This window comes from Budorcas taxicolor, chromosome 2 (genome assembly GCF_023091745.1).
Source record: "Budorcas taxicolor isolate Tak-1 chromosome 2, Takin1.1, whole genome shotgun sequence".
NCBI lineage: Eukaryota > Metazoa > Chordata > Mammalia > Artiodactyla > Bovidae > Budorcas > Budorcas taxicolor.
The window spans coordinates 138,583,504-138,597,554 of NC_068911.1; the positions used below are offsets into that span (position 1 = coordinate 138,583,504).

General features: G+C 45.7%; 1 protein-coding gene across 2 annotated transcripts in view; it reads left to right on the forward strand.

Moving 5' to 3' along the window:
- The window catches only part of NRP2 (neuropilin 2), a 119,652-nt gene extending 106,676 nt beyond the window's left edge, over nucleotides 1–12,976 (forward strand). For both annotated transcript variants that reach the window (XM_052653887.1, XM_052653895.1), the window contains exons 16-17: nucleotides 7,421–7,471; nucleotides 9,804–12,976. In XM_052653887.1, the coding sequence (XP_052509847.1) occupies nucleotides 7,421–7,471; nucleotides 9,804–10,108 (356 nt within the window). In that variant the 3' untranslated portion in view covers nucleotides 10,109–12,976. The remainder of the gene's footprint in view (nucleotides 1–7,420; nucleotides 7,472–9,803) is intronic.
- Nucleotides 12,977–14,051: the final 1,075 nt, after the last annotated feature.

Consider the following 14,051-nt stretch of genomic DNA (forward strand, 5'->3'; position numbering starts at 1 on the left):
ATGAGGATAAAGGAGGAGAGTGAAAGGGCTGGCTTAAAACCTAACATTCAAGAAAACAAAGATCATGGCATCTGGTCCCATCATGGTAAATAGATGGGGGAAAAGTGGAAACAGTGACAAATTTTCTTTTCTTGGGCCCCAAAATCACTGCAGATGGTGACTGCAGCCACAAAATTAAAAGACATTTGATGTTTGGAAGAAAAGCTATGACAAACCTAGAGAGCATATTAAAAAGCAGAGACATCACTTTGCCGATAAAGGTCCATCTAGTCAAACCTATGGTTGTTCCAATAGTCATGTATGGATGTGAGAGTTGGACTATAAAGAAGGCTGAGTGCTGAAGAATTGATGCTTTTGAACTGTGGTGCTACAGAAGACTTGAGAGTCTTTTGGACAACAAGGAGATCAAACCAGTCAAACCTAAGGGAAATCAACCCTGAACATTCATTGAAAGGACTGATGGTGAAGCTGAAGCTCCAGTACTTTGGCCACATGATGTGAAGAGCCAGCTCATTGGAAAAGACCCCGACGCTGGGAAAGATTGAAGGTAGGAGGAAAAGGAGGTGACAGAGGATGAGATAGTTGGATGGCATCATCGACTCAATGGACATGAGTCTGAACGAACTCAGATAGTGAAGATCAGGGAAGCCTGGCATGCTGCAGGTCCAAGAGACACAACTGAACAATAACAACAAGAGCAAAGGAGAGATTCCAGAATTTTCCTCCATCACCATTACTGGGTTTTTTCCAGCCTACACAATCATGAAGCCTCTGTCTATAATTAAACATTTCACTGGCTGCCTTCTTTTTCTTATTTTCATGCAGATTGTTGGGGCTCAGTGGAGCCATTCTGGCCTCAGCTGCTCATCCGCCTCCATACTTCAAAGTATTATTAGGTCATTTCACAACCTTCTCATTTGTAGTCTATATTTTCAATCCTTTTTAGTGTTTCCTTCTGATAATTCAACTAAAAATAATTGAAAATCATGTTCAAAGTCTTCTTAAATATCACAGATCAAGCCCCCTTTTCTTTTCCAGCTTGAAACCATTTTAAAACTGCAAAAAAAAATTTTTTTCCATGACTTTGCATACATTTGGCTATAGTTCAAGAGATAAAAACCGATGATAAAGGATCTTCTGGTGGTGTTTCTAAACTCAAGCCAAACCCAGCACAGGATGAAGGGCTCTCAAGTAGCCTGACTCTAATGGAGGAGTTTTGGCAAAATTTCGATCTACATCTGAACGTTTGGCTCCTTATGGCAACTGGGGATGAACAAACTGAATTAGGGAAATTAAGTGTGGTAGGGAGTAGGAACCTTCAGCCAACACTAAATATTAAATCAAATTAAACACATGGAAGAGCCAAGAAATATCTGTTAGTCCTTCATGATTCCTCATTTGTTTAGATCACAGTGTTGCTTCTCCTGCTGGGATCAAAACAAAGTGGCTGAGAGAATTTTCTGAAGGCTACTCCCATTTGAATGGTCCAGTGATTTAACTGACCTGAGGGGCTCAGGAACTTGGAATCAAACTCAACTAGGACTCTCAGTGGCCAAGAGCTAATCCCAAATAAATCACAGCCCTAAACAAGGTGTCGAAAATGTGGCTGACTCTCAGGTCTGCTGCTGAGCTCTTCAGTGACTTCTTGCATTTTTCTACTCTCCTTCCTCAGTTTCTTCCTCTTTGAATAGAAGTGATGACACTTGGTACCTGTGAAAATGAATGATTTCGGTGATTTCCTGTGTAGGCATGTTTTTGATCCTTGCTTTAAAAGCTGATTGCAGTTTGATGGGTTGAGTGGACATGTGGTTTAAGTGGCTTCTCACCAGGTTTTATCAGCCCCACCTTAGCTAAGGTGGAGTCTTCTAGTTTGGAACACTCTTTACCCGATCTGTCAGTTCTTCAACTGCCAGTTAGCAGGATTGATTTCTAAGCCAAATGAGCAAGTATCGAAAACACGGGACCTCATGGCTTGCCCCCGCCTGTCCTTTGCGTGGTCTTCTCCTTCCCCGCAGAACTTAAGATGGATGACTTCAGGTGGGAGGCACCCAGAAGAGGACAGACCTGGGGTAAAGACTGGGGCAGTGAGCTCTTCTCTGTAGAAGCTGCCTTATCTAATATCGGCGTTTTTGGGCAGCCCTCAACAGAAAGACCGTCGTAGCTTTCCTCATTGTCTTCCTGTAAAGATGATAGGGTTTTTGGGCAGGAGAGAACACCAGTGCTTGCTGTACAGAGGAACAAGCTGAGACTCAGGGTGCTTAGAGGCTCATCCTAGCCCCCACACCTGAGTGGAGTGGTGGAACTCTGATGAGCAGGCAGTCTGCTCCCAGGGCAGTGCTCCCAGCCCGGGGCTCCTCCATATTCTGAAGTGCTCCCCTCCAGGTGCAGTCCTGAGTGTGTCCACTGCATGTTCTGGGTGGCCAATCTGTCATCAGCTTCCACCAGGCCTCTCAAGCCACTGCTCGGAGCTGGCCTGGAAGAGACTCTTCAGAGAAAAGCCAGCATATGTTGGTGTCCTGATCAGTGTGCAAGTGACCCAGGGATGATCTTCAACCATTTATCTAAAAGCAGCCAGTGGTTTGGGGCAGACTCCTCACTCTCTTAGTGATCTTGTGTAGCTCTTTTTTTTGATATAAAAACTAAACAGAACAATGTCAATGAAAATACACTTGCAGTGACCACAGCGTATGAGAGATGTAGTGAAAGGGAAGGTCAAATTTTTCTGTAACTGCCGAAAAACTTTCTAACCCCAAAGGATCCTAATTTAGGAAAAGAAAGAAAAAGATGAGGGAGAGAGCAAAATGTGTGTGTGTGTCTGTGTGCGTGTGAAGAGAGAGGAAGACTGGGAAGGAAAATCTAAATGAGAGAGAGCATTTTTGTTTGAGACCCACACCACACTCGGGGAATTTTCCACTTGCAGGCTGGAGTGTCTGGGGTATTTCCCCTGCCTGGCATGTGTGGTCTTATACTGCCAGGCAGTGTTCCAAACCCCTCTGGGAGATACACATCTCCCTAGAGTAGGCTCAGTTCATGACCGGTATGGCGGTTCCTCTTTTGTGCTGTACCTTTGCAATTTAGTGACAAGGATGCTGGAGAATATTCGACTCTTCCTGGGTGGAGGGGGGTTGCTGAACAGTCCAGAGGATGTCTTGGTAACTAGCCACTATACGGTCTTTTGTTCTGGAAAATCAGGATAATAGGAGACAGGTAAGACCTTGAATCACTCTTCACTGGGTACCTAACCCACCTCTCTGCAATGCTAATGGAAACAAGGGGACCATCTGGCCTGAGATGCAATGTCAATATGAAAATGACCAGGTTTTCCTGAATTGGGTTTTTGTTTGTTTTCTAAGTAGTGGCTACTCTAATCACTTAGTTTCTCAAAATTCTGTTCAACTACCTTCCAGGCATTCATGAGTTCTTCTTCCTCTTGCTCTGCTGGTCTGCAGTAGCTGGTGCAGGGAGGTGGGCAGAGACGTGACTCTGATGTAGGGACATATAAGGAGGAGATCTGTGACCAGGCGAGGCAGTCTCTTTGAATTCCTCAGTGGATCTAAAAAAAATGAATTCATGCCCCAAACCAAGAGATCAGTGTACAAGCTTAAAGGCTCAGGTGCCATGTTTGAGACCGTCCATACCTATCAGAGAAAGGAGCTGGACTCCCCATCCCCTCCCCACCCCTGGCAGCAGCCTCCATTCCAAAGCCGCTGCCCTGTCCTCACACATTTTTCCCAGCAGTGGCCCACCCTCATTTGCCCAATCCCTGCCCCCAACTCCATCAGCACTTTGAGGTCCCTCCACAACAGCCCCCTTTCTTTTGTGCTATTTTGGCACGGTAAGTCCTTGCTTCCCAATCACACTGAAGGGCCTTGGTTGTAGACACCAGGTCCCATACATCTTCATTTTCCAAACTCCTCTGTATGGTTCCCTGGCACGTAGTCAACCCTGTTAATGAGAATTGGCTGGTTGGCTGGTAGTCAGTAAGTGAACACTGCTCTATGAAGAACAATGAAAGCCCACCTTCCCTCTCTGGATAAGGTCTATCATGAAAAACATGAAGCCCCACATTTCAGATCACCGCATCCTCACATTCATGAGAAATCTTGGTGAGTTCCCATCAAAGTGGTGAGCCAGCAACGCAGGCAAACAGCCGGGCACTGTATCCAGCCCGCTGGGATGAAGGCAAGGCAGACTGTCTTCTCTGTTGGAATGGTCTTCCCAGGCGGTGCAATGATAGAGAAGACATCTGCCAATGCAAGAGGCGTGGGTTTGATCCCCGGGTAGGGAAGATCCCCTGGAGGAGGAAACGGCAACCCACTCCAGTATTCTTGCCTGGAGAATCCCACGGACAGAGGAGCCTGGAGGGCTACAAAGAGTCGAATGTGACGGAGCACACGCACACACAGGGCTGATATAGGTGAAAGGCACTGTTCTGCCCATAGCCAGAGAACTTGTGTGCACAGGTGGAGGAATTGAAGGAGGAGGGTCTTCTCTGGCCCGAGTACAGTACAGAGAGTCAGAATTCAGGTTTTGGAGTCAGACTGACCTGAGCTTGAATCCACACAGGGGCCCAGAAGGAAGCAGGGTCATGTCAGCACAAAGGTTGAAAGTGGAAGTCGTGTGGGTGGTAAGATGCATTCCTGATCTGTGTTCTTTTAAAGGTGGGGCTCACTGCAGTCTCCGTCAACCCACTCACAAACACACACGCCTTCTAACAGAGTCCTGGAATGTCCTCATTTAAAAAGTTTAGTTCCAGGTCCCTGTTCAGCCTCTCTTCCCCAGCCAGGCCTCCATTTGCTGGCTGTTATGTCCCCTTCCTGGGAAGGTGCTGCTTCTAGTCTCTGCCTTGAACTCCTGGCTCACTCTTCCTCTCTCCAACCCACCCTTGCTTTTTCTTTACTAGAACTACAGGGACCCAGTGGACATCCACACACCCTGCCAGCATTCTGAGGAAACAGGCTGAAGTTTCTCTCTTGGCCTCAAAAGAAAAGGAAAGTGGTCCATGAAGAGCAAAGAGGCTTCTGAGAAAGAAAGCTCTTAACCAAACACAGATATCAAGAATATTAGCAAGGGGACTAGAGAAAATTGCTATCAAAGTAAATTGCTTTTTGTACAAACGTTCCCTTTATTGGGGTTTTCCCCAATGTGTCATTCTTTCTTTAAGCCTTCCATGAACAGATGCGCTTTTGAAAATGTTGATTAACTTATCCTTTTTTTGACCCCTTCCCACTCACCAAACTCCTGGGAGCAGTGATTATGCAAAAAGCCAAGTCAAGCCTCTAAAGTGTTCTTCACCTGAAGTAGCCTTTGATCCTACAGGTGCAGAAATCTGAGTCACATCTGGGTAATCAATTTCATAGAACCTTAAAAATGAACCTATTCTTGGGGGGAGAAGGGTCATCTCATCCAGTCCTCTGCCCTCAGAGACAAGTGGCTATGATCTCCTGGGACAAAATGTTCTCTTAGTCATTACCATCCTCTTACCCTTTTTCCTCCAAGATCAATGCCACATCCACTCCTTTCCAGCTGGTGATCAATAGTGTGTTAAGAATTCTTCCCTGAGGGTGTGAGATGGAGCAAGATGGCACTCTAGCCTCCAAACCTGTCACATCCTTGGCAGAGATGGAACCCCTAAAAGCAAGCACAGGATTTGGCCCGAAAGTCACTGGCAGGAGCCCTGCAGTTTTCATCCTAGGTTGATCCACATATTCTTTCTTATCCAGTGTTCTGCTTCTTTTAACCATGAAGGTGTTAAGACATATAAGCATCCCATAAAAATGATTAATTGTTAGAAATGTGGTGGTTTCCTTCCATGTTTGTTTTTCTCGTAAGATTTTTTATTTTAAGCCTCTGGGTTGATTTCCATGAGCCTGATTTGATCCCTGTGACAGATACCACCTGCCTCCTGTTGTTTCATGTTTCCATCTTCATTCCAAGGGCACAGCCTGCATTGTAGAAGCCTGGAGAATAATGCAGGGATGGGCACTGAGGTGCGGAAGTTGGCGGGGCCTGCAGGTACTAGTCGCTGTGCTAAAACATGCCAGGAACAGGCTGGATTTATGGAGGATTGGTGCCACATGGCATTCATCCTTTCCAGCGGGGTCTTGGCATTTTGTTTTCCGCATCCCTCACTGGTGACGAAGAGGATGAGACTGTGCTTTTAGCACTTTGGCCAGGAATGAGGAAGACTTCTAACAGGATGAAAACCTCTGCCTCCAGGGAAAGACTGAATGCCAAGCATGGCAGTGATGGATCGATCCTCAGTTCATGTCGTGATCAAGTAGATCTTCCCTGAGATTTTGTGCGGATGAGGGAGACGTTCAGGCTGGTCTGAAGTCCTTTTGTTCCTCTTGTTTGATAGTTTAGCCCTTTGGAAGCTTGAGTTTGTGTTCAGTCTTGACTTTTTTGGATATAAATTTATAGTGCTGACATCAAGGTAGCTCACCTGACTTTGAGTTGAATGAAATTTCTGAAGGGCCACATACATTCACTGGTGCCACTTTGACCTGATAGCCGGGACAGGCGTAATTAACTCATAAGACAGGAAGAAATGATAAGACCCTGTTCTTCACCACATATTTGATTCTCTTTTTTAAATATTTTACCATTTTAGACAACTAATTTCCATTGGCTCTGATTTCTATAAGATGGACAGCAAAGTGAATAGGGACCTGTATTAGCCATCCCCCTTCCCCAAAAAAACTATCATAAAAAAAGAAAAAGATAAGAGCGATAATACTGGAGAAAGTTTGGAGTAAATTAACTTAGCTCTATTCAAGCCTGGGCGAGTCAGGTTGGGTGCCTATGTTTGATCTATTCTAAACCGTGAAGAAAGCCAATGGGAAAAATAGACTGGGAAGGAAAGAGAAAAGTATTAGCATGGATATGTGGGGGTGGGCAGGCGTTATAACATTCTGTCCAGTTCTAGTTCTATAAATACACTAAAACATATAATGATGAAATGTGACTTACTTAAATTACATTTGTTGCAATCCAGAGGAGAAACTTTTATACTTTGTGTCCACTTAGATGCACTCACATGAGGAGGGGCGGTGTGTTATACCAGATGAACATCGCAGTCATGCAGCTGATGAAGGACAGGAGAGAAGTTGCCTTAGATAAGACTCAGACCTACACTGGTTGTACATAACAGTTATTATAAAGATACAAGCGAGCATCTACTGGGCACTTAAGGCCTTTCTTATTGTTTCTGTTCTTCTGGTTGTTGTTGGAAGTAAAGTCAAGTCATTTGAAGGGGGACGGATCCAGTAATGTGCAGTACTAAATGATCTAGAAGCAGATGCAATTTTTTAGCTTCCCACAATGCTGGCGAGTCATTTTCAGCAAGGTGGCATCTCTGCCTTTTAGCCGCTTGAACCTGTTATGACTGATTTTTTTAAAATTTTCTTTCTTGTTATAGTGGACATCCCAGAAATACATGGGAGAGAGGGCTACGAGGATGAAATTGATGGTAAGTGTTGTTATGATTTAGAAGATAATCATGAAAGTCAAGTTTGGCTATAAAGCTATCAACAAAAATAATGCCCAGGGTATAGGAGGGCCAGAATTCAGAACTATCAGCCAGAAATATGTGACAAGAATCCAGAGAGGAATGAAGAGAAGCCATCAATTTCTCTGTCAAAGTCAAATTTAGAGAGTTAGAAAGTTTATTGAGTTTCCTCTGCCTAATCTGAAATAGGTCCCCTACTTTGGGCAACTTTTGACACTGATGAACTTCGAATCTGAATAAACCCTTTAGAAGTGAAAGCCAGGCTCCTCTATACATGTCACTGCTTGAACCCATTGACCTACTTCCAAAAAGGGCTTAGTGGATAACTGTCAGTGTGAACATTCCTTCAGGCCTGCTGAGATTTCTGATTCCATGGCTTTCAGGAACCAAGGTGGGGCTCGTTGCAGGATTTAGGTCTCATCCTCACTACCTATCTCATTTTTCATACTTATTCCAAGCTCTGTTTTCCTACTTCAAATGCAGATATTCCATAAGGCTGAAGCAGGAGTCCTGACTGGAGGGGCGCTGAGCAAACACCCAGATGTAATATCTTTCCTCCACTCAGAGGAGCACAGGTCTCTCTAGGCGTCCCTGAGAGCCAGAGTTGATTTCCAAGAGAGATCACTAAGGTTCGCCTCAAAGAGCAGCTTTAGACCAAGACTGATGCCTTTAAGAAGAGCAGTTTATAGAGCTGCTTTTTTTAACCTGACCTTAATCAAACACTTCAAGTGTAGTTATAGAAACAGAGTGACTAACCCAAACAGCACCTTGTTAACTGAATGCAGACTCCCCCTGCAAAGCCTGGTCTAACGTTCCTTTTATGGGCAAAGCTGCACAACTGGCCTTCACAGAGAGGCTGCGATAGATCAAGCGGCAGAAGCCTAGATGGGGTAGAAAGAGTGAAAGATGAGGGTGCAGAAAGCCTGATTTCTAGTCCTAGTTTAACTCTTTGCTAACTCTGGGGACTTGAGTGAGTTACCTAATCACTTAATTTCTCAAAGCCTCAGTTCCTCATCTGTTTTTTTCAAATTATAGTATCACCCTGCCTTCTTCATGGGATTATTAGGAAATCCCACAAAATTTGCCAGAGATGTGGTCATGTCTTGATCATGCTATAGAAATAGATTCTTTTGCTTGAGTGGCCATGATAAAATACTGCATACGGGGTGGATTAAACAACAGAAATTTATTTTCTCACCGTTCTAGAGGCTATAAGTCCAAGATCAAGGTACCAACAGGGCTGGCTTCTTCTGTGGCCTGTGAGGGAAGGCTGTGGACCAACCCTTTTTCCTTGGTTTGTAAATGGCCATCTCCATGTTTCCATGGCATTCTCCCACCTGTATCTGCCTCCAGATTTCCCCTTTTTACAAGGACACTGGTCATACTAGATTAGGGCCCACCCTAAGGACCTCATATTAACTTGATTACCTCAGTAAACACCTATCCTCAAAGTAAGGTCACTTTGTGAGGTACTAGGGGTCAGAATTCAACATCTGAATCTGTAACACATAGCAGTAAGGTAAAGCTTAGGTTGTGAGGCCTGGTGGATCAAAACAAAAAATCTACTGCTTGGATGGCCAGGAATGCCAAATTGGAAAACGCGTCATGTTGAAATAGTCTCAGCCTGTTCTTTGATTTAACATGAAGCAGCTGGAAGTAAGGGATAAGGAGACGAAGGAAGAAGAGTGTACAGAACAGAGGGCCATCCCAAGAGCTCTAAAGGCGCCCTGTGAAAATCTAAGCTCACTTACTGTGCCTCCAACTGTTCAAGTATCAGCTACTTAGACCATGCTTACTTTGTGCTGGACACCAAGCACTGTGCAAATGTTAATCCATTCAAACCTCCTAACAACCCAGTGAGGGTATTAGCAGTGCCATTTCACAGATGAATGAACTGAGGCAAAGAGAAACAAAATAACTTGGCCAAGGTTACGCAGCTAGGACAAGGTGGGGCTTGGTTTTGAAGCCAAGCAGGGCTTCCCTTTTGGCTCAGCTGGTAAAGAATCTGCCTGCAATGCAAGAGACCTGGGTTTGATCCCTGGGTTGGGAAGATCCCCTGAAGAAGGGAAAGGCTACCCACTCCAGTATTCTGGCCTGGAGAATTCTGTGGACTGTAGAGTCCATGGGGTCAAAAAGAGTCAGGCACGACTGAGCGACTTTCACTTTCAGGATAGTTCCAGTGTCGAACAGCTTAGCCTCAGGTTCTGAAAAACCTCTGAACTGGGCTGGGGGGAGTCTCAGTTATTTCTAAAGGAAGCAGTGTCTGCAGTCTCTTGTGTCCTTTACGTCCTAGATGACTACGAGGTGGGCTGGAGCAACTCTTCTTCTCCGACCTCCGGGTCTGGGGCCCCGCTGGCTGACAAAGAGAAGAGCTGGCTTTACACCCTAGACCCCATTCTCATCACCATCATCGCCATGAGCTCGCTGGGCGTCCTCCTAGGGGCCACGTGTGCGGGGCTCCTGCTCTACTGCACCTGCTCCTACTCCGGCCTGAGCTCCCGCAGCTGCACCACTCTGGAGAACTACAACTTCGAGCTCTACGACGGCCTCAAGCACAAGGTCAAGATGAACCACCAGAAGTGCTGCTCAGAGGCCTGACAGGTTGCACCCAAATCGCACCTGACATTTCATTCCAGCAAGAGGGGCTAGTGAAAATTACAATTTTTTTTTCCCTTTGGAAACTGAATGCCATAATCTCGATCCAACCGATCCAGAATACTGAAGGTGTGGACAGGACAGACAGGCGAGTCGAGGGAAGCGGGGAAATGCAGTCTTTCAGGGGGTCGGGACCCACCTGAGACCACGTGGCTGAATCATTTGCTGGGACAAGGATGGGCGCTCATCTCTTTGGTGGTCACAGTTCTATTTTGTTTGTGAGTTTGTGGCTAATTCTGTTTTATTTCCTTCGTCTGTGAGCAACTCAAAGAGGCAGAAGAGAATGACTTTTCCAGAATAGAGCAGAGTGGTGATCAGTAGTCTCTGCTTTTTCTTCCTAATCAACGCTTGGAAAGCAAAGGGTCTTTTCAGACTCTCCATCTTTAGAAGAGAAATTCTCCAAAAAAGCCGTCCAGTTTATCCCACCCTCCGATCGTCTCATGACTTCCGGGATTTGCTGTGGTATAGCTTCTGCCAGCCAACTTGACAAGCTGCCATTTCCAGTCCTAGCATTTCGGTAGGATGTTGTTGCCTTTAACTTTTTTTATCCAGGGGAAAATTGCCATTTTAGGGTCAGCATGAACAGCTCTTTCTTACATGCGATTTAAAACAAACCAGAAAGGAAACTTCACACGTCAAAATCCGTAGAAGCGCCTCCATGTTAGAAGCGGACAAGCCTTAAACGTGCTTTGTGAATAGGAGCCATTCATTCAGTCCAGACCCAGAACTTGTGGCTGTGAGGCTGCTCTGTGGGGCCTCTGGTGGTGGTTTTGCTTTTTCTTTTCCTTCATCCTTGTTCTTCTAAAGCATACGCACGTGCACCACATGCACACACACATACAGGCATGCACACACATGCATACCCATGCATACACACTCATTGTCAGGTCTCTAAGCCCCAGGAAGCAGCACTCTTTGACATCCTCTGAGATGGGTCGGGGGAAATATAAGCTATCAGTGTGTTTGTCCATCTGTGAGACGTCACTAGTGACAGCTGACGGGAAAGGAAGAGAACAGTGGAGAGAGAAAAAGAAGTCCATTGTCTGCGATCATGTGATAGCAAAGACTGCCATTCTGATACATCCGTCTCTGTTAGGCTAGTAAACACAGACTTCTTAGGGTGACAGCCACCACCTCCACCTTTCAGAAGCATCAGCAGCACTGCAATGCCTGAGAGCTGGTTCTAACCAAAAGTCTGCAAGCCCTGTGAACCAAAATGCTAACGCTGCTTCAACCCCAGAGAGACGTGTGTTCTTACATACACCCACCCCCACACACACCAATTTATGTATTTTTTTTATTAAGTGCCTTGAAAAAAATGGAAAAAAAATGTATTTTCCTTCTATGTAGAAATCGATGAATACCATACAAGTTAAGGCATTCCTCTATTCCTCTTCCCTCACCCAGTGGCTCCACACCCAGCTTCCCCCACACCACTGACCCTATGGATGGAGTAAGGCCTGCCACCCGAGAGGTAATCGTAGCCTAGATGACTCTCAGCTGCTCTAGAAGGGAAGGCATCTGGAATCGCATGAAACTGTGTGAAGGAGAAGATTGTCCGCGCCAGGATCCAAATCTTGGTTTTGTAGTAACGCCTACAGCTTGCCTGTGTGCTGGAAATACATTTGAAACCCAAACAGTATGCCCAGCCTATTGCTAATCAGTGGTGAACTGTCAGACCATTTTTTGCTGCTATGGTCACCCATGATGTCATTTGTCTCATACCCAGGTGAAAGGGGAAGGGTGAATGGGACTGGCTGGTTCCTTTCAATGTTAACTTATGAAAATGCTAGTTCAAATGGTAATGTCACAGTGTTCTGTGTGAAGAGAGGGAGAGTTCATACCGACAGCTATTTATTCCTATGTGTGTGTGTCTTTGCCAGTCTTTGAGTTCTCTGTATCTACTGTGTATGTGAATGGTCACGTGGGACTCAGTGGTGTTGTTGTGACTTTGACCTAGGCCCGAGTGTCACTGCTGATCTTGGCACTCACTGGCACAGTGGTAGTTAGAGGTGAAAAGTGAAGCTGTCAAGCCCAAGGCCTTAGCTTCAGGCCCTCCTGAGCTGAGCGTGTGGCAGAAGCAAGTTCTTAATTAGCCCACTTCCTCTTCGCCTTCCCTTGTAACTCAGTGTTCCAGAAGTTAGCACGTCCAGGGGTTTCCAGAGTTAACCTGCAGAAGAAGAGAGTTCCAAAGTTGACAGTGAGGGCCCTGGCCCTCTCAAGTCCCGTGGGCCGTTCTACAACTCCCCAAAGACCAGCCTTGTCTCCGACCCGCAGTTCACCTCTCAGTTATGTACAACTCAACCTACATCCCTCTAATGTCCTGTATCCGTAGTCACCATTGGCTGGTTTGAGCCCTTGAGTGGGCTCCGGATGCTAAACAAAAGCAGGCCAGCCAGAGCTACATGTAGATACCTCACCAGCCCCGGAGGCTGTTCTATTGCAAGACAGGACCCGATTATAACCTGGCCAGGGGACACCATGGTGCATTTGTTGTTGCTATCTGCAGGTAGGCTCGCCGACCCATCTCCTTGACTCCTTCCCCTTGGGAAACCCAACTCACAGTATTGATCTCCTTTTATGCCTTGTACTGAATGACATATTACCTCTGCGCTCTCCCAGACTAGGCGGTCAACAGGACCACAGGGCTGCTTCCTCTCTTAGGTGGGCATGGGGAGTTGACAGGAATGAGGGTCCAAGGACTGAGCATGAATGGCAAGAAAACAAGGGGAAAAGTTAAACTGTCACACAGGAGGTTAACTTTTCCAAGGTTAGCTGTTAAAGGTATTTGACCATCCACTGGCTGAGCCAGATCAAGGGAACTTGAGAGCTTTTACTGTGATTCTTCAATGTAAAAAATAAACAATGTCAAACTGTGTTTATATGATTTGTATAAAACCTTTTTAAGATTACTATTTAAATAAACATTATACCAGAGATATTTTTCTGCATTTTTTTTTATTGGAGACAAAGAGACTTAGGTTCACCTCGGGTGACCAAAAACATCCCAGTTTGCCTGAACATTGCTGGGTTTTAGCTCTGAAAGTCCTGTGGTCCTGGGAAACCCCTCCATCCCAGCCAAATCGGGATGGTTGGTCACTCTCTTGGGACAATGCTTCTTAGCACCTTTACATGCCGTTAGTAAGTAGATTGGTTAGCTGGCTTTTTATAAAGTGAAAATATGATATGGGCAGGTAATAAGCTATGTGGCCAAGTTGGCCATTTCAGCCCATAGACTTGCCTGGTAGATTTCTGAGACTGTGAGCCCTACTAACATTCCTCCTCCCTGGACATCACCAGTCCCCTGTGATTTTTGACTCTGCTGTTTCCTGTATATTGAAACATTTGCTTGTCAATATCTCTAGTGATTTCGAGGTCTATAACAGTGCTTCTCAAAGTGTGGTCCCTGGACCGGAACTATTAGCCTCACTGTCGGATGTGTACATTTTCAGACTCCACCCTACATCTACTGAATCAAAAACTCTGGGAGGATGACCTAGAGATTTACATTTTAACATGCCCTCCAGGGGGTTCATGCGCTTCCCCAGTGGTTCAGTGGTAAAGAATCTGCCTACAATGCAGGAGACTTGAGTTCGATCCCTAGGTCAGGAATATCCCCTGGAGAAAGACCCATTCCAGTATTTTTCCCTGGAAATCCAATGGACAGAGGTGCCTGACAGGCTATAGTCCATGGGGTCCTAAAGAGTCGGACACGACTAAGCAACTGAGCACACCCGTATCCACCAGGGGTTCAGATGCACCTTCAAGTTTAAGAACCTCTGGTCCAGGAGAAAGGAAAAGTAGCCTGGCTTCACAAAATGATCAGAGATCTTTTCACCTGTGGGTTATTGGATTCAAAACAAGCTGGACTTTGGCCAGGGAAAGC